Genomic DNA, 25882 nt, shown 5'->3' with positions numbered 1-25882 from the left:
TTTGCCTTGTAAAATTATTATCATTTTTCGCAATTTTCTGCAATTCGTTTTCTTAGATGAAAGCCCCAGATTAGTCAACTTTCCTTTTACACACTACCATCCACATCCAATCACATGCTGTGGGGAGTTCATTTGTCAGATGCAAACTAGTCTTTTAATTTTTTTTCTTTTAAAGTTTCCGATTATAGTTGGGTGAAACTTTAACATTTTGGGATGCCCCATACTTGCCAAGAAATGCTAAATTATTGTTGGCTTGATATTTACAATATTTTAGTCTTAAAAAAGGACACCTGTTGTCAGCAGTGCCAAAATCTGAATTTCTAAGTAGTATTACATGACATATGTTGTATCGTAGCAAAGCATTGAATAACGGAAGTTTGCCAGAATTGGATCCTTAATGGGATTCATTCAATGTTTACAACAAATGGGATATTCTATTAAAATACACACACCTCATGTGGAAGATTACGCTGCCATCTCAATTCCAATTGCACCATATACTCAAGCAAATAAAGGAAATTTGTCAGAATTTGTATCCTTATATGCCTTATTGGGATTCATTCAAGGCTTACAGCAAATAGGCTATATTACACTGCAACGTCCATTCCAATTGCACCTTGTTACTCAACTGAAAATGTCTGTTAGTTTGTTAAATTCCAATTGGAAATTGTTGAAATGTTTAAAGTCCAATTAAAAGGGCATTTCGTGATCCACAGCATCATCCCCCCACTTTTCTCCAAAAAAGTTGAGATTTTTATGTCACTGGAAACCTATGGCTACATAATGTTTATATACAAAAAATTTCTTGCAGATTATTTTGTTTAGCAAAGATATCGTGAAATTTGAATTTCGTTCTGGTATACCAGAACGAAATTACAACACGTTGTCTATGGAGCAGTGTAATACACATAATCATACATAACTCACAAACGCAATTTAATCAGAATCAACTGAAATTTTGGGAATAAGTTTTTTCCGTGGATATCTACTGAAAAATGTCATAAAAAGAGGATGCTAGATCACGAAATACTCTTTAAATTGTACACAATTTGGCTTCAAGTTAATAAAGTTGGTTTTGAATTCTAAAAACTTCCACACATCTTTTCCATGTTTTATAGATGAAAACATTTAGGGGTGTGTGTGTGTGGCGGGATGTGAAACTCCACAGTTGGAAACTCACACTTAGGGGTCATACAAGAGGGGATGTGTGTCTTTGAGACAGAGATAGAGAGAAAACCTGTGCATTGACCCTAGTTACCTCCTTTCGCTTGCAGCAATTAAACAAGGTTATGTGGGTTTGACAGGGTAACTTCATTGTAAGACCCTTGTTAACTATTCTGATTTATACTAACAAACAACAAGGGTGTGTGGGTAAGACCCATGTTAATTATTATGATTTATAGAAACAAACAACAAGGGTGTGTGGGTAAGACCCTTGTTAACCATTCTGATTTATAGTAAGCAACAACAAAGGTGTGTGGGTAAGACCCTTGTTAACCATTCTGATTTATAGTAACAAACAACAAGGGTGTGTGGGTAAGACCCTTGTTAACCATTCTGATTTATAGTAACCAACAACAAGGGTGTGTGGGTAAGACCCATGTTAATTATTATGATTTATAGAAACAAACAACAAGGGTGTGTGGGTAAGACCCTTGTTAACCATTCTGATTTATAGTAAGCAACAACAAAGGTGTGTGGGTAAGACCCTTGTTAACCATTCTGATTTATAGTAACAAACAACAAGGGTGTGTGGGTAAGACCCTTGTTAACCATTCTGATTTATACTAACCAACAACAAGGGTGTGTGGGTAAGACCCTTGTTAACCATTCTGATTTATAGTAACAAACAACAAGGGTGTGTGGGTAAGACCCTTGTTAACCATTCTGATTTATAGTAACAAACAACAAGGGTGTGTGGGTAAGACCCTTGTTAACCATTCTGATTTATAGTAACAAACAACAAGGGTGTGTGGGTAAGACCCTTGTTAACCATTCTGATTTATACTAATAAACAACAAGGGTGTGTGGGTAAGACCCTTGTTAACCATTCTGATTTATAGTAACAAACAACAAGGGTGTGTGGGTAAGACCCTTGTTAACCATTCTGATTTCTAGTAACCAACAACAAGGGTGTGTGGGTAAGACCCTTGTTAACCATTCTGATTTATAGTAACAAACAACAAGGGTGTGTGGGTAAGACCCTTGTTAACCATTCTGATTTATAGTAACAAACAACAAGGGTGTGTGGGTAAGACCCTTGTTAACCATTCTGATTTATACTAACAAACAACAAGGGTGTGTGGGTAAGACCCTTGTTAACCATTCTGATTTATAGTAACAAACAACAAGGGTGTGTGGGTAAGACCCTTGTTAACCATTCTGATTTATACTAACAAACAACAAGGGTGTGTGGGTAAGACCCTTGTTAACCATTCTGATTTATACTAACAAACAACAAGGGTGTGTGGGTAAGACCCTTGTTAACCATTCTGATTTATAGTAACAAACAACAAGGGTGTGTGGGTAAGACCCTTGTTAACCATTCTGATTTATAGTAACAAACAACAAGGGTGTGTGGGTAAGACCCTTGTTAACCATTCTGATTTATAGTAACCAACAACAAGGGTGTGTGGGTAAGACCCTTGTTAACCATTCTGATTTATAGTAACCAACAACAAGGGTGTGTGGGTAAGACCCTTGTTAACCATTCTGATTTATAGTAACCAACAACAAGGGTGTGTGGGTAAGACCCTTGTTAACCATTCTGATTTATAGTAACCAACAACAAGGGTGTGTGGGTAAGACCCTTGTTAACCATTCTGATTTATAGTAACAAACAACAAGGGTGTGTGGGTAAGACCCTTGTTAACCATTCTGATTTATACTAACAAACAACAAGGGTGTGTGGGTAAGACCCTTGTTAACCATTCTGATTTATACTAACAAACATCAAGGGTGTGTGGGTAAGACCCTTGTTAACTATTCTGATTTATAGTAACCAACAACAAGGGTGTGTGGGTAAGACCCTTGTTAACCATTCTGATTTATAGTAACCAACAACAAGGGTGTGTGGGTATGACATTTGCCTTTAGCAACACCACTTCCTTGATGGATAGAATTAATGAATCGCTACACAGGGTGGCTCGCTACCCACCCGTTTTCCTAGAAATGCAAAGGATCTTTATCAGTCATTAATTTGTTGAGACTAGGATGTATTCCTTGTACAATCGAGGAAAAAAAAGTAGTTGGCACACTTGGACAATATGTTGGAACTCTTCAGAGCGAGTTCAGTGAAATAATTAGTATAACTATGTTTTTGATGAGAAGTACAAACCCTTTACTTTACCCTTCCCTCTCCCATTCCCCCTCACCTACATGTTATGTTTAGGGAAATTGGAGTGCCCAATGTCAAAATTAATTGCTTATGATCAACATTGAATTGGGGAGAGGGGTGGTGATTTACAATAATACGCCAGAGTGTGCCAACATTAATTTCCTTGATTGTAAGATGTATGCTTTGTAGCTTGTGTATTCTTCTCTCTTGAGGGCAGTGTAATATGTTGTGTTTGACACAGTGGGTATCGGACATGAGCCACTTGCATTCAACAAAAGTGAGTAAGAAACATGTTCTTAAATGCAACCCCAGAAATACAACTGGCAAATTGGTTTTCATTTTCAGTTTGTTGTTACTGGTAGTAACAATTAAAAATGACTACTGGTATAATTTTTTTGGGTGCAAATTAAGTTCAATATTATTATTAAGTATTATACACATAGAAAAAGTCTTATTTACAGGCTGGTATTAGCACAGTAAATGCAGATGCACCCTAATAAAATTTCCAATATTTATTTTTTACTTGCAGATTCCATTCACGACGAAGACAAGGCATCTCAAGAACAAAGATCCAAGTCTCTAACAGACATGCTCACAGCAGCAGCTCTGATTGGTCTAGACCCTACATTATGGTTACTAGGCAACCTGACAGATGCTTGTCTCTCATTGGTTGCCGAATTCAATACGCTGGTACCAGATGACTTTTACCTGCCGGCTCCGCCATACTACTGCCCTCAGCCTGAATATATTCCAAAGGTAGGCCTGTTGGTTGTTTTTGAGGTATGGCTGTACATTATTGGGCTATTCCATTTAGATTTTGGAAATATCTTCCACAGGGAGAGTATGAATTTCTAATGGAATGAACACATTAAGCAGCTCCAGTTGAATTTTATACACCCTGTGAGAAAGATTCAAACTGAATCTTCCACTGTGGGAGGATGAGTTTCAAATGGAACTGCTAATGTGTTAATTCCATTTGAAAGTCATACTTCCCCTGTAGAAGATATTTTCACAGGGGTAGTGTGGATTTGAAATGGAACAACCCATTATGATTATGAATGAAAATTGTAATTTCTGGTGTTTTCCAGGTGATTTTCAACTAGAAAGCCAAAAAAGACTTATGCCTCGGGATTAGTTGACTCTCATCAATTGTAACACTTTTGTTAGCCATGCAAATTTGCAAGATTGCTTGCTGGGGCTCAGGAAACAATGGGCTATTCCAGAAAATAGATGCACATCCCCTATAGAGGAGTTCGGATTTCCAGACTTTTTGTTCAGTCATGATTGTTGGAAATCTAGACTTTCAAAATATCTAAATACGAAAAAATCCAGCAAAAATTAGATCAAAATCAAAAATCATACGGACAATTCTTTGATTTTTTATACATTTTATCGCATTTTCAAGCTTTTTCCAGTAACATTGGCAACTGGAATTCCAGTCATTTTCAGGAAGCAAGCCTGGAAATCTTGACATTTCTTTTATTGAAAATTTACTCTTCTATGGGGGTATGCACCTATTTCTGTTATAGCAGAATCCCACTTGTTTGAGCTACTTTTGTGTCATCAAACCACAGACTGTAATAATTGTCTGCAGGCACCTGGCTTGCCCCCATGACAAAATGGTAGCTGTACATGTATGCTAGTGTTACTCCCTTGTGTCCGAAAAACAAAATAATGTTTTCCTGTGTTGCCAGACACATGTAGATGAAACATAGCTCAATCTTAATCCTTTAGTTTTACCTATTTGGCCTATAAAAATTGTTTGATTGGCGTAAAGGTAGGTCGGTCGGCAATTTTTTTTCTCTTTTTTTAACACACATTTTAAGCTAAAAATCACAATTTTTTCTCTTTTTATAGATTTTAATCTTTTTAATTTTTTTTATCCATTTTTTGCACAAAAAAATCTAGGGTTGGGCCTATTTTTAGGGTTGGCTGGGTTATGCCAATCAAACAATTTTTTTAGGCCTAATTGGGAAAAAAATTATAATTGCATATTCAACCATTTTTTTAGACATCGGGAGTAGTGCTCCCACCTGTGGCTGAAATCAGAAACTCAATTTTAAAGTGATCTAGGTCCAGTTTATGTGCATTTGTAACACTTTTCATTCCTAAACTATTTTCTATTTGCAGATTTTCATATAAAAACTAACAAACAAACAATATACCAAACTAAAATAAGTTTCAATTGTGTTGATACTAATTGCATTTCTAGGACATGACAAATGAAGTAGTTGATCAACTGATAATGCTTGACCAGGTATTCAGTTTGCAGTGAGAAACATAATATACTGCATTCAAAAAGTATCCTTACACTTAAAACCAATATCTTGAAGGCACTAAACCTAAATTACCAAATAAAGTATAGATGAAGAATTTTTGTTATGCGTATTTTGACACATTATAGCTGGCATGATGCGACTTTATTCCCTCAAGTTACGCCAATTTAAATGGAAAAAAGAGCATTTCAAACGTGACATATTTGGGATATTTCTTCCGTCAGGGCAATTTCCCACCGGCTTTTGTAACGGGATCATTATAGCATGACGGATCAACACTCACTCGCTGTACTCATAATAATTAGTGTGTTTCGACAGAAATGTCTATGTAAATCTTTGTCACTTGTGAAAGGCTCTCCTTTTTCATTCAAATTGGTAGAAGTTGCAGAGGTGTAAGTCTTCCGGAAATTTCCGGAATTCTGGAAATGAAGCCAAAATATAAAAAAATTCGGGAAATGTAAAAAAAAGGGGGGTGATACCCTGCAGCCTATTTCCCCAGACAAGCCCCCTTGCACTTCCGAAAATTTGGCGAGGTACTCGCCTTTGGCTCGCATGTTTTTCAGGGAGTGGATCGTTACCTCATGCACTTACACCTCTGAAGTTGGAAAAATAAAGGTGCATTGAGACAAATGAGGTATCAAAATACACAGCACAAAATTAGTCCATATTGACCACTTAATTAGGTTTAGTGTCATTATGACATTGTTTTTGTTTTAAGTGTACGGATACCTTTTGTGCACTGTATATACTTGAAATGAGGTTTGAATTATTGGAGAACACTAAAACAAAATGTGGGCAAAAGAGTACCATGTTTAGATTTTGCAGTAGATGTAGAATGTGTCTTATTGATGTTCATTCAAGAAATTTCCTCTTCTAGCTATGGTGGTCCCAAAAAGCGGTTACACTTTTTTCAGAGGCAGATTTCTGTCCAATTTAGAAATCTGCCTTTGAAAAAGTGACCTTTTTGACCACCCTGTCTAAGTTTAATGGTACCTTTTGTGCATATGTTTATGTTTTGCAGAAACTAATAGATAGTGTTTTTTTCTGCAGTGATGCTGGTGTATTATTTATTTAATTGAAAAAGACATGTTTGCTGTGTTTGCTGTTGCACCATAATCCTAATTGCCTAACTGCTTTTTTGCCGAAGGGAAAGGAAAGAATAAAGGAATGAAAAAAAAGTTGTTTTTCCTCCCCGATTTTGATCCAACAACCCATTGAGTGCAGAGCAGATGACCAGCGATAACCTGGGTGTGAATGTCGCAGAAAGCAGATATGATAAACAATCACTCTGATTGGCTTCTCAACAATCATGACAACAACGTTTAACTCATTTGACCTTGTGGTCATTTACTCAATTTATTCATTTGTTCATTCATTTGATGCGTAGTTGTTCCTGTATTGTTATTTTGAGAATAATTTAAATATGATTTCAGCCCTTGCTTATTTTGTTTACTCAGAGCAATTTTAAGGAACTTCCTCATTGTCAACTGATGTTATTAGCTTATGAATTTTCTTGAAAATGCCTAGAAACCCAACCTGATTAGATGACGTCACACTGCAACTTCATCGAAGTAGGAAAATTCTTGCCCCAGGTACTGCTGGGTTTGATTAGGTTATCCCACACAGGATCTAGGTCCAATCCTGTGTCTTTGTTCAATGGATGGCATCCATAACCCTCCTGGGGAAGTCTTTGGTTTCCTTAGTACTTAAAACTTAAGAGCTAACCTTGAACGCACTCTTGGTAAGTGAAATAAATAAGTAGTGTGGAAGTCTACTTTTAAATATTATTATTCTCATTGTATTACCACTACGTATGAATCTATAATTCTATATATTGTTATTTTGTTGTTGATAAATAGGAGGGAGAAGCTGAACAGGTGCTGAATGAAGCCCGCATCCGACACCAAATCAATGATGTAATACAAGGCATATTACTTGTACTCAACTCATCACACTGTAGTCTACCGTGTGCAAAATGGTATGTGCAGCGACTTGGAGGATTTCTGCACAAAGAAGGAAAGAGAAAGGTAAACTGATAATATTAACATCATAAAAATTATTATCATCAATATCATCAGGTTTCTTTTCTTTCTCTTTATTTGTTATTTCTCATTCATATAATTACATTGATTGCTCAGTGCCAGAAGTGGGTAAGTGCATTAGCTGTGCTGTGAACATTTAGCAATTTAAATACAGTATATTGTACTCATCTACACATGGCAGCTATTGCACTTACCCACCTCTGGCACTTGAACAATCGATATGTTTTGAATTTTCATCGAGCCTTGACATACATATTCATGAGACGAAGTCCTATGATGTTGTGTTGGACTTGCCCTTTTGTTAACCATTGGTAACGTTTGGTCGAATGAGGGTGTTGTATAAGGATGGCAATTCCAGTCCCTGATCGCGATTTAGTTATGGCGATTTTGTTTCTTGATTTTGATGGCCTCTCTCACTAAACAGGGGCACTCTATCTATCATCTTTGAGTGAAACCTGTGTAGATTCCCAGTCAATATTGTGGTGAGATTCTGTCTTATGCTCTGCAACAGCAGAAGGTTTGCAGCTGTGGCAGTTGACTTCTGCTACTTCAGTCTATCCCAGAGTTGTCTATCTGTCTGGCCGATGTACAAACTTTTACATTGGCCGCTGGGAATGACGTAAACCACACCTGATTTTCTGTATGCGATTACTGCTGCATGATGTGTGTATTCTTGGGCGTAGTCGTTGTTATGTATAGTACATATATCTATTGCAAGATATGATATGGCTCAGATACAATTAAGCCAATTCTTTTGCAGAAAGGGTTAATCATTGGCTTTAATACCAAAGGACCAATTAGATCTTCTGGAAGAATTCTCAAAGACAGCTTGTACTACCAAGTCTATGATTCTCCCCCCTCCTTCTCTTCCTCCCATCCTCCTTCTCTTCCTCCATCTACTCTCACAAGTTCTGTAACCAACACCTCTCGAATTCTTTTACAGAAAGGGACCACTCCTCAGCTTCCCAAAGCCCTTGCTGCACATTCCAAGTACCAACTAGATCTTCTGGAAGGATTCTCAAAGACTGACCATTTACCAGCGAGTCTCTCCAAACTTCTCATGTGCTTTCGTAATCTATGCACCATAGCATGGTTGCTTCATGTGAGGGATAAACTGTCGACTGCTATCAGGAAATACCAGACTAAGAGGGAGAGATCCCTGCGGGTCAAAGTAAGTTAGGAACATTGTGAGCTGTACCATGAACCACACTTCCCTGTGTGGAAGATATGGGAGGGGAATATGAATTTTAAATGGAATTAGCATATTAAACTACTCTATTTCAAACCATCCCTGGAAGAATCAGGTTGAATCTGTCACTGAGGGTGTATGAGATTCAAATTTACAGGACATGCATGGAACAATGTTAAACATTTCCTCAAGTTAAGTAAAAATTTCATATTTGTGACCAGCTCCAACAAAACTCGGAACAAATCGCCAGACATGTTTTTGAGTTATAGGCCTTTACAGATGACATTCCCATAAAAAATAATCAAATTTTGGAATTCTTAATTCCATGGTATTTGACCTTGGGACTGAGTGGACTTTCAAATCCTTGAAAGTACTTATTAAAAAGAGGCTTATTTAATCAATAATTGACAGTTGAACTATGATAATTCCTATTCAATCCTGTGTAAAGCTGGATACTAATGAGTCCATTACTCGAATAACCGTTCGACAAAAATATCAAGGTATCATTTACAAAATGATCCATATCTTGAAAAGTATTGATGCTATGTATATAATTGTGGTATCATTTTGATGCTTATTGTCCTGTGCTTACATTTTTATTCAAATCATGAAATATCAAAAATGAGACTTGTTCCTGGTTTTGTCAGAACGGGTCACATTTTTGAATGATTTTTTTTGTGCAATTTTTTCAGGCTGAGGACCCAGCTGAATTGGTGCAGCACAAGATGCTACTGTTCAGTATCATTGAATGGGCAAGCTGTGTGCATCCTTTTATGAAGTATCTACAAATGGAGGATGAGATCCAGGTAGGAGGTTTCCCATAATGCATTTCTTCCATTTCAGTTTTCTGTAGTGATTTGCTATCTAGTGCAACATGGGTCGATAGTGACAAAATATACCAGGGCCGTGACACTCGTATTCAAGCCCTGTATAAAAAGTGAAGTCACTTTACGGCAGTTTGAGTGACAGTTGCTAAGGAGTTTGGTACACCTAGTAACGCCATAGTAACCCTTTTTTTTAATAACCTAAAATTTTTATACATGTGCACGACAACGTTGTGCGTACTACTTCAATAGTGAAACAGACTTATCCGTAGTTTGATTGACAGTTGCTGGGGAGTTTGGTACACCAAATTTTTCAAAGATGGCGCGCATCGACTGCCAATTATTCGGACCCTTTCCAGTAAAAATACAGCTTATTTAGCCAGTCTCGTCATGGGGTCATCGAAGAGAATATTTTCCTAGCATATTGAGCTAACTCCTCAGCTATTTGGTTTTTCACGATATGATAGTAATGGAAAGATTCGACCAAATGTTCGCCGTTTTTCGCCATTTAATTTTTTTTTGAAACGATGACGTAAACATGCACCACCTCTTCCACAGAAAATACACTCCTACACGTACAAGGGTAACAGCTATGCCATCACATGCATGATCGTGCATTGGCTGTGTGACTGACTTCATTTGCGCAAACGAGTGGCTTATCCTATAGTATATTAGTACTCGAGAATCCTTGAATATACCTCAATGAACAGAGCACGTACAGATCTGGCAAAATGTGTTTATTTCTTGACTGTCGACTCATGTTCAGCCGGTGTATTCTCAAAATGAAACAAAGGGAACCTGTACAAATGTAATGGGAGTGTCATTTGATGAAATGAGGCGATGTATCATGTTGCAAAGGATTCTGGGAAGGGTAAGATATCTTCTCTGGCTTACAGGTATACTCTGATCAGCTCGTAATCGGCGGGACTCATAACATTGTGGATTGATATAGAATGGCGTACACACAGCTGGGCACAGCACATTTGCGGCTTTTGTGAATTTACGCATGCGTAAGTTGGAACTTTATTGAACAGTAACAAAAAACCAAATGATTCTCGCCTATTAAGAGCTGATCATATTATATGTGGATTTCAATAAAAATTAGGGCCTAAAACAAGTGACTAATCTACAGTGGTGTAGTGTCATAGGGGCAGGGGGGATTGTAAATTGCTGGTAAACGGATTGTGCCCCCCCATAAGGCTCGGTGCCCCTTAATCATAGTCTGTGTCCCCCAATGGGATGACTCATGCCACACCTTAATCCATTCTAACAGTGACTTATTAGTGCCTACTACTCTTTTCCAGCTGACTCATTAGCAATGCACCAGTAAACCATAGGTCGCTGGTTCGAATCCTGGATGGTCAGTGGGATTATTTTCACTGGCTATCATTCATGTTGTGTGGTGGGAAGGTTAAGTCAAATTATGTTATGCTGAAGGGGTTTTTGTTGAGAACAGCTACAATGACTACAACAAATGCACAAAACAAAAAAGGATAATCCCACGAGAGTTTGTACATTGAACAGATTTCCTTCAGTGGATGCTGAATACAAGGCAATAGGATTTTACTGCAACTTTCAAATCATGGGTAACGCTAATTTAAATGTATGCTGCGGCATCAATATTAGGACCATTGCAGCAAATGATTATAGGTTAATGAACGTGTGCGCATATGGGAGAGAAATGTTGATGCGTCTAATGCACATTAGATGCATCAAAATCAGCGCAAGTATATTATTTTGTCTAATTTCTCTCCCAACAAGTAATACGTGTTCATTAACCTATTTTATATACGAGAAGGAAAAAAACACAATTTTTACTGTTTTTATAACAAAATTATTACTAAATATATTGGAAAATGGAACCAAATATTAATGCATCGACCCGCTCGAAAAATGAATCAATCCTACACAACACGAACGTGTGCAAAAGTACCGTGCATAGTACACAGAGTGCACATTATACACAATCAATACACTCTGCATACTTTTTTAACCACTTTTCTGCTTGGCTGCTTTGATACAAGACTATGAGTGTATGAAGGTGATATAATGTGCAGAAATAAATTCTGGTTTGACTGCATATCAACCGTTTTGGAATTATTGTCATTCATTAAGCGGAGGGTCCTCGTACCTTGCGATCGTCTTCTGACACTAACCGGCTTGCTATTCCAAGACGCAGCCACAGAATGACTGGCGAAAACAGATTTCACATTGCAGCCGCTACGGCATGGAATTCACTACCTGTGGACATAAAATCTGCTGCGACCACATCCACGTTCAAGTCTATGCTAAAGACTCATTTGTTTTCTTGAACTGTTCTCTTGTTATTTGACTTTTTGTGTATATTTTTGTAAGCGCCATGGTAACTTTGTGAATGGCGCCATAAATGCCTGTAAATGTAAATGTAGGTGTTTATTTTGTCTAGAATATCTCTTGATGAATGTCTCATTGCATTTTAATGATTCCCACCTACAGGATATACTATTAACAGCCATATCAGAACTCCCAGCCAACAAACAGACAGTTACCATCCTAGCCAAGCACTTCCACAATGGAGAAGACGGACTCTACCCTGCCGTCCAGGAAAAGTTTGGTCGGCTGATGGAGAAACTGAAGAGAAAACGAGAGGTGATGGATAAGAAACAACGAAAGCATGAAAAGGAGGAGGAGAAGAAGGAAGAAGGGAAGGGAAAGACTGTCAAATATGAATCATTGCACAGGTGAGGTCATGTTAAATCATACAGCTTTTTTCCCCTGATAATTGGATTTTACTTTTTAAACACAACTATGTGTATCTGATTCTGTTTTGGGAATGCCTGCAGAAAACAAACATGGCAAAAAAAGTTAAACAGCTACTCCAAGCTTGAGTTTACTCACCTGAACTGTCGGAATGTATCGCTATTCCTTGTTCACTCGTTTGATGGAATGCTGATTGATGCTTGTTACTGGTCAGAAACTGTTAGATTGTGATGCAAGGACTGTAACATGAGTTACATAATGCAGGAAAGAGTTGTAAGCTTCAGAAAGTATATTGCTGCCCTAGTCCCGGATTAAGTCACTTTTATGGAACCTGATATGAATGGTCTCCTTTTCACCCCTCTGAAACCACATGAGTCATGACTCACATCACAGTCCAACAGTTTCTAACCAGTAACAAGCATTATTCACCATTCCATCAACCGAGCAAGAAAGGAATAATGAGACATTCCCAAAGAGCTTGGGTGAGCAAAATTATGCTTTGAGTAATTGTTTAACTTTCTCTCATCATTACTCTAACAAAGCAGCTAAGTCTACATCAACTTAGAAAACAAACATGTTTTTGCCTAGTGTGTACATAATTTTAACTTTAATTTATATTTCATTCACAGATACTACAAAAGACAATGTCAAAGGAGGAAGGTAGAATTAAACAACAGAAAGGATAACTATGGCAGCTTTGAAGAGCACATCTTTGATCCTGAACAAGTCACTGAGAATATATATGGAACACAGACTGATAAACCATCTACATCAAAAGGTATTTGTCTGTCATTCTTTTTTTTATTATTTTGACTTCCTTCATTCCATCTTTCTTCTTCAGTTTTTTCATTCTACATTTCTTTCTTTCTCTCTCTTTGTACTTTTCTCTTTGTACTTCTTTCTTTCTTCCTTTTTGCTAATCTTTCTTTCTTTTCGTCTCTTGCTTTTCTTTCTTTCTTTCTTTGTTTCTTTCTTTCTTTCTTTCGTTCGTTCGTTCGTTCGTTCATTCGTTTCTTTTCTTTTCTTTCTTTTTTTTTTTTTTTTTCTTTTCTTTTCTTTCCCTTTCTTTCTTTCTTTTTTTCTTTTCTTTTCTTTTCTTTTCTTTTCTTTTCTTTTTTCTTTCTTTCTTTCTTTTTTTTTTTCTTTCTTTCTTTCTTTCTTTCTTTCTTTCTTTCTTTCTTTCTTTCTTTCTTTCTTTCTTTCTTTCTTTCTTTCTTTCTTTCTTTTCTTTTTCTTTCTTTCTTTCTTTCTTTCTTTCTTTCTTTCTTTCTTTCTTTCTTTTCTTTCTTTCTTTCTTTCTTTCTAACATTTCTTTCTTTTTGTCCTGTCTTTCTTCCTGTCCTTTCTTTTGTTCTTTCTTTTATTTTTTTCTTCATTCCTTCACTCCTCCCATCCTTCAGTCCATTCTTCCTTTGTCCTTCTGTCCATCCATTCTTCTATCTTTCTTTCTGCCTTTGTTTCTTTTCTACTGTACATCACTGCTGTTACTACTGCTGCTAACAGGCAATTTGTGTATGTGAGTAAATTAGGGGTTCATTCATAGGATTGAGGGCATGATCGCTGTTTATGCCCGAGGCGTGAGCCGAGGGCATAAACAGCGATCATCATGCCCGAAATCCTATGAATGAACCCCTGCTCATATACCCCGACATTCTCAGCAATTCAATACAGATGAAAATAAAAAGGGTTTACAAGTTTAAATAACATTTCCATACCGTTTTCCTTCATAAATTGGAAGAAAATGAGTAGGCCTACTTGCAGGAAGCAGCTCGGCTCATGAGGTCAACGGCCGAGAGTCAACGCGTGATCGCGTCATCTTTTAGCGCCCGCGTGAGATGGGCGCCGTGACATACGGCGTGCACGCAACACTAGCAAATCGTGGATCGTGTTAATTGGGTTCCAACGCTGCGTGGCGCAGCTTGTTTATGCCCTGCGTACTGGTCATAAACGGTATTTATGACCAGCAAAAAAGGGCACAAATCCAATCAGAAACGTCGTTATATCGTGAGTATGTATGAATAAGTGATCACAATATCCATACCGTGGAAACATGGCATGTTGCCTCAGGGGATCGACGCTAAGTCAGGTACCGTGTGAGCAAACTCAAAATAAGCGCAAACAGCGCGAGCGTACACTAAAAGAAACATCTCGCGTAAGATAAGCGATGTCGCCAGGTCTGTACGCTGTACCGGTGTCAGCTGAATTCGAGTACGCTTAGAGGGCACAGGCATGGAAAATTCCAATCTGTGTATTAATAATCTAAGACAATATCACTATTAAGCTATTCCAGTTGAAATCCATACGCCCCTGTGGAAGTCATGACCTTAATCTTCCACACAGGAGTATGAATTTCAAACGGAGTCACCTGAATCCGGGTGACCCATTTGAAATTCACACTCCCTGTGTGGAAGATTAAGGTCATGACTTCCACAGGGGCGTATGGATTTCAACTGGAATAGCCCATGTACTGTATGACATTCACCAATAGAATTCTCTCATTTCTGTATCATCTCTTAATGTTAAGGTGGTGGAATGACGGATTCAGAAAGAGACTCTACCAAGAAGGCATCCAATAAAATGGCTGAAGTATCATCTAGTATGAAGGCTCAGATTGTAGAATACCACGAACCATACCACGAAGGTGAAGAAGATCCAGTATCACCAAGACAAGCAGCGCATTCTCACCCAAAACAAAAGAAATTTACACGCATGCTGTCCTTCTCTCAAGACGATGATTCCTATCCAATAATAGGATCCAGAGAATTTGAGAGCAACGCTTCATATCTCGACTTCCTGGAAACGTTCTTCTTAGTCGCATTTGGAAAGATCGCCCAGAATCTATCGCCGTCTAGCAAGCCAGATGCTCCACTGTTGGGGATGTTTTCCGAGCGGTTAAAGAAGCAGGAACTGAATCCGTTGGTGTCAAAGATGTTGGGTCGACAAAAGTCAAAGATCGAGTTGGACATCTCTGGTACTCTTCGCCTTCCGTCAGAGCAGAGTGTCGATATTTCTCCAACAAGTCTTGACATGGACGATTCCGACATGGACGAGGATGAAAGTAACAGCGATGGTATTGTTGATAAGATGGTACCTAGGAAGGGACTGTTTTGCGTACTTGGAAGGAGGACTGACGAAAGTGATAGGGTACTCAACGAGACCATATACGGTCAAGTATTCAGTAAACATGGATATAGGATGACAACGCCTACATCGACGCCACGGAAACGACCGTCTGAAGATATGCAATTGACTGGAACGTTTCTGCACAATGAAACAAGCAAACCATACACAAACGTCAGGCTGAATTTAGGGAAGAAATATCAGAAGCATGTTGATCTTCTGCAGTGGTTAGCAAGGTGGACGGAACGTCAGCAGAGGGCGCTTTTGAATTATGGAGGTGGTGAGCAAGCATCAAAAGCGGTTCTGAGAGTGCAACTACCACAGCAGCTGATGTTGAATACATTATGGCTGCTTGAAAATTGTTATTATCCTGAGTTATTTCAGCATGATATGTTGCAGAGTCAATCAGCCGTTGCTATAGCACCGTCATCACATGAGAGCACATCAGCGAGCACGAGTCAGAGAGTTCATTTTGACGATGGGGATGGTAGGAGGAAGTCACCGCATGATGTTGGGAAAAGGAAAGTAAGTGGGAGCAGGAAAGATGGTAAACCATTGATAGTACAAGCGATGTTGAAACCGTCATCGAGTAGCGAAGATTTGATTGACGGAAAGGATGAAGTGGCTAGTAAGGAGGAGACGGATGATCTGGTTGCCAAGATGAGAAAGCTGCTTTTGAAGAAAACAAAAAGTAAAAAGAAGCTGAAAGATGCCGACATTCAAGACAATGCGGCAAGTGCAGATGGTGGCAAAGTTCAAAGTTCTGAATCAAGGAAAAAGAGTAAGAAGTCAAAAAGTGTCGATCTTGGGGAAAATGCAAGTTTGGTTGGAAAGTCCAAAGTTCAAAGGTCGGAATCGAGGAAAAGGAGTAAGAAGTCTAATAGTGTGGGTTTTGGGTTGAATGAAAAAGATGCAAGTATAGATGGTTCTAGCGCTCAGTTACAAGAGGTCAAAGTTCAGAGGTCAGAGTCAAGAAGGAAGGGTCGGAAAGATAAAGATGAACAACTTGAAACCGACGATACTGATACTAGCAGAGAAACAACTCAAAGAGAATCACAAGAGGGCAGTAGACCTGATGATAAGTCAACAAAAAAGAGAAAACTCCCGGTTGTAACATCCGACCATCTCAGCACAGCAGTAGATTATAAAACGGAAGCACGGAAGGCAAGAGAACGACTCAGAAGTCCAGCCAGGACACCATCGTTGAGATCATCACCGCAAGATTTGTCACAGCGGTCAGCCACAAATAGAGATGATGTCGTAGCCGGGTCAGAGGTCATTTTAGGGTCAAAGGTTACAGGAGAAGATGCACCTGATGGTAGACAAAGTAGCGGAGACAAGAGAGGGAAGGTGAGGAAGCCATCAAGTGACAGCAGCTCATTGAATGTCAGTTCTCTGGATGAAGAGGAGGTTGATGCACTACATAGAGATTTAACTGGGTAAGTATATTAATGGGCTATTCCAGTTCTACCACACTACCCCTGGGAAGATTTTGGAAATATTGTCCACAGAGGGAGTATGTTTTTCTAATGTAATTGGTCAGGGTTAATCATTTTGAAACCCATACTCCCCCTGTATTATGGCTTTACCTATATCTTCTGCAACTGGAGTGTGTATTTCAAATGGAATGTCTGTTCTTTTTGAAACTTATTCTCCTTCTGTGGAAGACCTTAGCTAAATCTTCCACAGGGGTAGTGTGGATTTTAAATGGAATGACCCAATGTAATGAAACTTTACAAATTTAAAAGGGAAACAGTTAAAAATTGGCAATGTGTGCAAAATAATCACGCAAAAATTTCCACTTTTACAGTAGTCAGCCTAGTGGTATGAATACATTGTCCCAGGATATAATTATGCAACTAAAATCAATTTTCTTTGTGCTCTTCAATTCAGACCCAGTAGTGGTATGGCAGGACCCAGTGCATTATCATTGAAATCCTCACCGACTGATGTACGCAAAATGGTACAAGATGAATTCAGGAAAATGATGGGGGTAAGTAGCAAATAAATTGTCTGCAAATATACATGTTCAAAAATTGCACAATAGGAAATATTTTAGTACATTGTTGTTGATAACACTTGACAACAAAGATTTTGCTATTTTAGTAAGAGTATGTGTTCTAGACTAAATCGAGCATGCTGATTCCGAATCTAAAGTCAGAATTTATCCATCACATCAAGATATATGCAAGTCCAAATTTGCTTAAAATGAGTCTAAAATATTGCTTCTTGTATTCTCACCTTGATTTCTTTCCACCCAATGAGGGTGATGTAAAATATGAGCATAATGAAAGGTTCCAGCAAGACATATCAGTGATGAAAACTAGGTATCAAGGACAGTCTAACCCTAACATGATGGTGGATATATTTTATGTCTTTTTACATAGCATTCTCAGTGAAAATTAACTTGAAAGTGTGACGTGCTAGGTAAATTCTGACTTCACATTTGAAACCAAGCGGCCCTGACTTAGCCAAGAATACATGGATTTTCCTCCATAACAGATAAAAAGTTTTCATTTGTTGTCCACTGTAATCAATGTTTATCCTTTACCAGCACAAATAGCATTATTTATATGATCAAGTCGTCAAGTAGTAGAGCCAATACTACCAAATATATCATTCCAAACTTTGACGGTGTTCCCCAGGGCTCTGTCCAAGGACCTTTCCTTTTCTACTGTGTGTAAATGAACCCGTCTTTTTGACTTTTGTTTTAACTATTTTTTTTATTTTGTTTTTTGTACCTACAGAAGAGCATCATGGAAGTGCTGGGCTCAACTAATACTCCACCTGACAACCAAAAACCCAAACCAAACACTGCAGCTGTAATCACCACCAACTCGGCCACCAACGCTCACCATCAATCTCATCCAACAGATTCATCTGGCTTTCTCCATCCTCAAACCCAGTCTGTGCATGGAGTCCACCATGCTGGCACACAGGCTGGACCACAACTCCTGCTGCAAACATGGCATGGGCAAGAGTCTATGCTTCATCATCAGTCTCTGCGACAGACCAAACCTGGTCAATTTAGAAATGAGAAACATGTCAGTAATGAGAGATATAGAGAGAATGATTCATCGCAAATGCCAGATGAACCTGGAGATGTGTACTATTCTGAATTGAGAAACCCACAAGGATCTCAGGGTCACCATAGCAACGTAGGTCTTCCATCAAATTCCTCAGGGCATGAAACGCAGCCTTTAACTCTACAAGATTTAGATTATATACCAAGTAATGGTAATAAGAATCTTGAAATGCATGCGCCAGAAACTAGAACTTCATCAGCATCCCCACATATTAGAGATACTAGTCTCCAGCAAAGACATGGTGTGGATGTCAATAACTTGCCTCATCATCAAGATATGGGTAATCGAAATAATAATGCAAATCAAAATCACCACACTTCACAAAATGGCGGTCAAGCACAAAATGGATGGCACGATGAGGATGAATACGACACCATACCGACAAGAGATTCAGATGAATTTGTACCAAGCAACTCAACCAGTTCACACCATGATGACGATGCTGCTGCAGCAACAGAAAATGATCCTCCACCTGCACCTCAGACTAGTCGGGATAATATACGACAACGTCCACCTCCGGAATATCACAATACATTTGCTTTTGCACAACCCGGAGCGCCACCCCCACTCTTGATGTTGAATCAAGATGGCAGCCATAGACACCAGTTGCATGGACCTCCTCCTCCCCCACCGCAAGGATTTTTTCCATTCTCACCTCGGCAGGGTTGGGCAGAACGAGCCGATGATAACTTGCATGCAAGTGCGCCCCCACATGTCACGCTCCACCAAGACAGACCGTCGTTTGAGCAGAGACAAGGCAGTAAGGGTTATCGGAACAATTTGTTTCTACCCCAAATTCCATTATTGACTCTTGATCACCGTAGGCCAACTTATCAGCCACAACCTCCTTCAGGATCTACGCCCCGAGTACCTCCCATGCCGCTTTTGACCCTTGACCCCAGGCCATCACACCACCTCCACCAGCCTCCTCAATATCAGCAAAGCAATTTTCCGTACATGCCACCAGCGCAATCTCAAACGGATCCAAATTATCACATGGAACCACCAGCACCAATGCCATTACTGCGTTTAGATGGTCCCCCACAGCCGTATTTGTTCAAAAGTAGCCGAGGCGGTGTTGGGACAGTACAGCTGATTCCACCTGATGAGATCATTGCCTTCGAGCAAAAGAAGTAAGTTTGGCTGTTCCATTTGAAATCCACAGTACCCCTGTGGAAGATTGAGCTAAAATCTTCCACAGAGGAAGTTTTGAATAGAATAGACAATTGAGTAACCTTCCAATAGAATAGACAATTGAGTAATTTCCATTTGGAAGATATAGGTAAAGCCATAATACAGAGGGAGTATGGGTTTCAAAATGATTAACTCTGACCAATTACATTTGAAAAACATAGTCCCCCTGTCAAAGATATTTCCCAGGGTAGTGTGGATTTCAACTGGAATAGCCCATTGAAGTTTAAGTTTATGTTTTTACTGTATAATCACCCGATTATAGTCCCATGTCCAATAATAATCCCTACCCCCCCTATGAAATTTTGTAAAAGACCCGATTACAATCCCTGGTGGTGGTTCTCATTGGAAATGAGGGTACAGGGATATGTGGCAGATTCAGGGTGCATTTTTAGCCATAGTTTAGACTCGGGGTTCCAATTTTCAGCCATTTTGGTTTATTGGTCTTTAAAATTTTGTTTTTTTATTGTTTTTTAGCTAAATGTGAGAATTTTTTTCAAATACTGCAATAATTTTGTGTCTCTTTTTCAAATTTGAAAGTATAAAATTGGGTTATTTTTTCGAGTCCATGCAGCCACACATAGCCACCCAAACTAAACTTAAGACACCCCACCCTGGGTTACAATCCAATGTTTGGAAACCTCCTGACTCACTGGTTGCAAACCTTTGACCTACTGTTTGTATTATCTGTAGGCATAGAGAGAAGATGGAGAGATTGAGACAGCAACAGGAGACTGCAGGTGTTGCGGCAGACCAGCAACAAGTGGTGAATGAAGGCCATATGCCATTGCTACATCTGGACAGTGATGAAGATGATGATACAGACCCTACAAGGTATAAACTATATCAATAAATAATTTCTCCTATCGCGCGTGCATAAAAGTACCTCTTCAGCATTATGTACAGTGCGAAGTTCCAATGTGTAACAGGCATAAACTACGATGAACTTTCGACGGTCAATTATGGGTGAGAGAGGTAACTTTGCCATGGATACTCAATGTGCAATCAAGCATGTGGTGGTATGTCTTGTGTAAGAGACTGACTTGTGGAAGAGGTGATGCATAAAAAACGTTCTGTAAAATAATTTAACTTACAAAAAATGGCGAACATTTGATCATATCTTTCCATTCATATCTTATTGTGAAAAACCAAGTAGCTGAGATGTTAGCCTAATATGCTAGAAAAATATTTAAACCAATGACCCTATGTTCACATTGGCTTAATAAGCGTTATTTTCACGCGAAAGGGTACCGTAATTCAAGACATTTTCTTGAATAAATAGCGTGATTTTCTGAACTTTTCCGATCGTGATATGAAATGGTCTATTGAAAGTGTATTTGTTTACTATCTTGGTTGAACTGTATGAAAAAAAGCGGTCAATGCCTACAACCATAAAAAATGAAGTGATTTATTATGCGCTACGCACAGGCGTAAAGCCTAGACGTTGATCCTCAAGCCTTGGCACACTTTACAGGTTGTTGCTGACTACTACGGCCCTTCCATAAACCATTGAACAACAGCACTGGGACTTGCAGCTAAGAAGCGCACACCCTAGACATTCCACAGTTAACCTTTGCAGCCAGGATCAGCTCCCCAAGTTACAACAAGACAATTAGCAGTTTCTTGTCGATGGGAATCTCAAGCTAACTCAATTTTTACAGGAGAGCATACTAACAAATGCTAGGATTCGAACCTGCAACTTCTCGCACCATAGTCAAACGCCAATTGAACTTGATATAATACTCCCTAATTCTAATCTCATAATCTTAATCCTAATCGTATCCCTAAACTAAGCTTAACCTGAAAACCTAACCATTATCCTAACCCTAAAACCTAACCCTATTCCAGTTAGGTAGTGTCAGGTATTCCAGTGTCTTGCCATAAACAAAATTGGTGTTGAAGTGGAATTATAAAAGGCCTACATCCCTAATGAACGCAAATAAGAACCAGTTGCAAATTTTGAAAATATGGAGTGTTTTCTTAATTTGATCTTCTTTTCATATCCATTTTTTATTTGCTCAGACATAGGAGAAGACGAAAACAAAAGGATACCTCAAAAGCCAGCATCTTGCCAACAGAACCAGCTTCCTCCTCACAAAGAGCACCACCTTCACGGACTAAAACCAAACGAGGACAAAGGGTTGAATCCACTACTACCGCTACCAGTGATGATGAGAGGACGGTGGTTGAGAGAGGGAGGAGACGGAGGAGGGGTAGTAAGGGAAAGCCTATTGTTATGCTTGTTGACAAGGAGGAGGAGGATGAGGAGGAAAAGGAACAATATCAGGTATGGGACAAGTTTTTGAACACATCAGGCTCTTCCATTTAAAATTCACACTCCCCCTGTGGAAGATTTTGGAAATATCCTCCGCGTGGAGGAAGAATTTCAAATACCGTATTTCATCAAATAGTCGCCCCCCCCCCTCAAATAAACGCCCCCCACCACTTTTTTCAACCAAGATGTTTCAAAAATGCCAATATTTTCATGCTATCTTGTGTAGTAAGCTTACCAAGTTGCACACATGGTCGATAATAGCGTCACTTTTTGGCGAAAATCTGGATTAGAAACCCGGAAGTGAACCAAAAGTCAGTGTTTCTAGTTCATAGTTCGTCATTTTAGTGTGAGTTTTAAGTTTACCTAATGATTTTAACGGGAATTATCGTTCTAAAATGACCTTGAATAAACGCCTAACCCCCCCACCCCGCTTTGAAAATGTAACGCCCGAAGGCATTTATTTGACTAAATACGGTAGAATGAACACATTGGCAGCTCCATATGAAACTCACCCTCCCGCAGTGGAAGATTCGGGTTGAATCTTTCTCAGTGGGAGTATGAAATTAATTACAATAGAGCTGCACAATGTGTTCCATTTTGAAATTCATACTCCCCCTGTGGAAGATATTTCCACAATATTTCCATGTGGATTTATATGGACTATCCCATTTTGAAAATTATAACAATAAAGAGTTTCATTTGCAGGATTGTTTCAGAGGATTAGTTATATTTTCATAGACAAATCCAGTGATTTTACTCACTTTTTGAGCTTTTGATGACATGTCATGTCATCTTGATCACAGATGATCCAGGCTCACTGCACTTCCTGTGGAAACTGTTAGTCGCATTCCCACAGTTTGGTATTTGTATAAGCAGTGATTAGTCGATTAGTCGTAAATGTGATCCAGAGAATACATCCCTACATAATTACATTATTTTTATCTTTCAGACTGCAGTACATATTCCAAAGGATGAAAAGGCTGAAGATGAAGTCGAGGAAGAGGAGAAGGAAGACGGTACACAGCCGCCAACATCTGCAGTTATCCATCATCAGCATACTGTATCATCGGCACCACACCATGGACAAAATGACGGATATGCCATCAAGCCAGGTATGTACCGTGTATCCTACCCTGGAGTGGACAGCACATTAATTCATATCTTACAAATGCTTTTGCCACAAGTAATATATTTTATCTAAGGCCCCCAACAGCTATGTCTCAAAGCTGTTGCATGTATTTATTTTGTGGTGCACATTTGTCTCATTGAAGTTATTCTATTTTTTTAAAAGAAAGATATATTGGTAAAAATTTGTTTTAAAAGCATTTGTTGGAAGAATTGTGTGATTAACACTTTGTGACACAAACTGGTCCATGGAGGCCAAAGGCAGCAAATTAGAAATTGAGATAAAGGCAAAAGTTTGGATTAAAACAACAATGAAATACAATACATAAGGAGAGAGACATCACAAAACGTCATAACTGTAGAGCTATGCTAGACCATTGGCATTTTCAGTCTTGTGATAAGCCTAAACAGGCATGAAATTTTTTGCTTATCAATACTAAATTATGAAACTTGATCTCCATCCGTGGCATTATCTTTTTTAAAGACATTCCTTGTTTGCACTTTAACATGGATGTATCATTTCTTTGGTTCATTTCATGTGCTCCCATGCACAAGCCAGTAAAATGGAGGGGAATCAATGGCCGGTAAGTAGGTCTCAATATTGCAAAGATCCAAAGGTGTCATATGGGAGGAGACCTGCACAAAGTGATCATTGATTTTATTCGCAATGGCAACATGATCATCATTGTCCACCCCTGGGACAGGTATGCTGACTTCAGATTTTGTATTTCCCATCATGGTCTTGATTTGCTGATGCCACTTCCGTGGATTGGTAGCCTGAAGATTACGAACCCTGTTAGCATAATAGAATTGCTTAGCCCTCTTAATTTCACGTTGTACCTTGTTACGCAGCTTCTTGTACACCTCATTGTTACCTGTTGAAAAGGCAAGCTGTCTTTTTTTTGACAAGTTTTTTGATTTTATCAGACATCCAGGGCTTATTATTATTATGAACCTTTACTGTGGTTAGAGGGAAGAATGACTCTACAGCACCATGGAGAGACTCATAGAGAGCATCAGCTTTTTGCTGAGTGTTGCTGGCGTTAAGGACATTGGTCCAGTCTTTGTGCTGGATCCAGTTACCAAATTCTCTGATTTGGTGCTCTTTCATGGAGCGATATGTCCTTTTGACATTGGAATGTTTGGCAACATGCTCAAAAGGTTTCCACATGATACTTATATGGTCACTCTTCCCAAGAGCAGATAAGGGAATGGGCTCATTATAATGAGCGCCAATGTTAGTTAGTACAAGGTCCAGAGTGGCTTGACCACGGGTGGGAAACTTGATCAATTGTTTCAAATTACAGTTATAAAGAATGTTGTTGATTTGCATTCTATTAAAGTCACCCATGATTACAAAGCCTACATCAGGATACTTGGTATGAAGTAAGTCAATTGATTCAAGTAAATGAAGTCTGAGAAGTTCTTGATTTGGTGAGTCGCATGAATGTAAACTGCACAAACCACAATGACGGAGACGTCTCTTGGTAGTCGCTTTGGCTGCAGTTGTACCCATACACATTCCAATTCATCAGGCACTGACACTTCGGAAACTTCTCTGGCTGGGATCTGTGAGTTTACATAAATAGCAACCCCCCTCCTCCTCTTGAGTGAGTACGGAAATTTGAAAAAAGTTCGTATCCATCAATATTGCACATAAAGTCAGGATAGTGAGGGCGAAACCAGGATTCTGTAACGATGCCTACATCAATAGACTCTTGTTCCAAGAGCAATTCAAATTCGTTGAATTTGCTCATAAGCGATTGTGCATTTGTGAGCACAAAAGATGGGGGGCGCTTAGTACTGGTGGCGACAGGTGTCTCACACTTTACTTTACAAAGGTTGTTGTAATTGACTCCTCTTCCAGAATCAACAACAGTAACTGGTGAGTTTCTGGCAGATTCAACTACTTGAATCTTTCTTGGTACATTTTTACCACCACGACAACCGCGTTTATTTCGTTTACGGTATGTATTAATTTCATCAAGTTTAATCTGTAAGTCATTGTCAATAAAGTTACTGGGGCTGCCGTTCAAGCTTTTCAAAATGTCAGGAGAGTAAATTATTCTTTGGCTCGAACTTCTGGTGTTCAACAGGTGCATTGCGACCGTTTCACACAGGGTTGACATTCAAAGTCAATGAAACACTTAATGTCAGCCTTTAGTAATACATAGACTTGTACAGGGAAGCTTACGCTGACTTGTTGTAGAATCGTGAAGTGTAAACACATCAAATGGGAGCAAATAAAGTCAATCTCTGGCTAGCGAGAGTTCATTATAGGATGACAAAAGAACGTTGACAGTACTTACTACATCAAAATTGATCACAACGTAGATAAAAGTGTAAAAACGAAGGATAAATAATAGCACGACAATAAAAACACGTCTGGATGCAAGCTGAATAGCGCCCCCACAAGGACATCGCACACGAGAAGAAAACGCATACAGGATGGAATAGATTGAGATGAGATCCATCCTTGCAACGTTCGTAAATTGTGTTACGCAATGAGCACAGTCTGTACAGTACACATGTGCACAGATATTGGAATCTGTGGTCTGGTTCAAGAAACATATTCAAGCTTACCTCACAGGTCATGCAGTAGGCCTATGTTCAATATTTTCAAGATTTTTGTGCCAATAATTTCCCCTTTTTGGACAGGTCCAACCCTTTTCATTGAA

At 39.0% G+C, this 25882-nt stretch overlaps 1 protein-coding gene across 1 annotated transcript in view; it reads left to right on the top strand.

Annotated features, from left to right (window-relative positions):
- LOC140140069 (uncharacterized) overlaps positions 1–25882 on the top strand; it is a 154624-nt gene that overhangs the window by 99435 nt on the left and 29307 nt on the right. The window contains exons 10-21 of the mRNA XM_072161890.1: positions 3867–4093; positions 7473–7640; positions 8599–8826; positions 9537–9650; positions 12144–12388; positions 13037–13185; positions 14932–16966; positions 17421–17520; positions 18275–19746; positions 20498–20638; positions 21827–22091; positions 23029–23191. Of these exons, the coding sequence (XP_072017991.1) occupies positions 3867–4093; positions 7473–7640; positions 8599–8826; positions 9537–9650; positions 12144–12388; positions 13037–13185; positions 14932–16966; positions 17421–17520; positions 18275–19746; positions 20498–20638; positions 21827–22091; positions 23029–23191 (5307 nt within the window). The remainder of the gene's footprint in view (positions 1–3866; positions 4094–7472; positions 7641–8598; positions 8827–9536; positions 9651–12143; positions 12389–13036; positions 13186–14931; positions 16967–17420; positions 17521–18274; positions 19747–20497; positions 20639–21826; positions 22092–23028; positions 23192–25882) is intronic.

The sequence above is a fragment of the Amphiura filiformis genome, chromosome 2 (genome assembly GCF_039555335.1).
Source record: "Amphiura filiformis chromosome 2, Afil_fr2py, whole genome shotgun sequence".
NCBI lineage: Eukaryota > Metazoa > Echinodermata > Ophiuroidea > Amphilepidida > Amphiuridae > Amphiura > Amphiura filiformis.
This window is presented reverse-complemented; position numbering and strand designations above follow the sequence as displayed.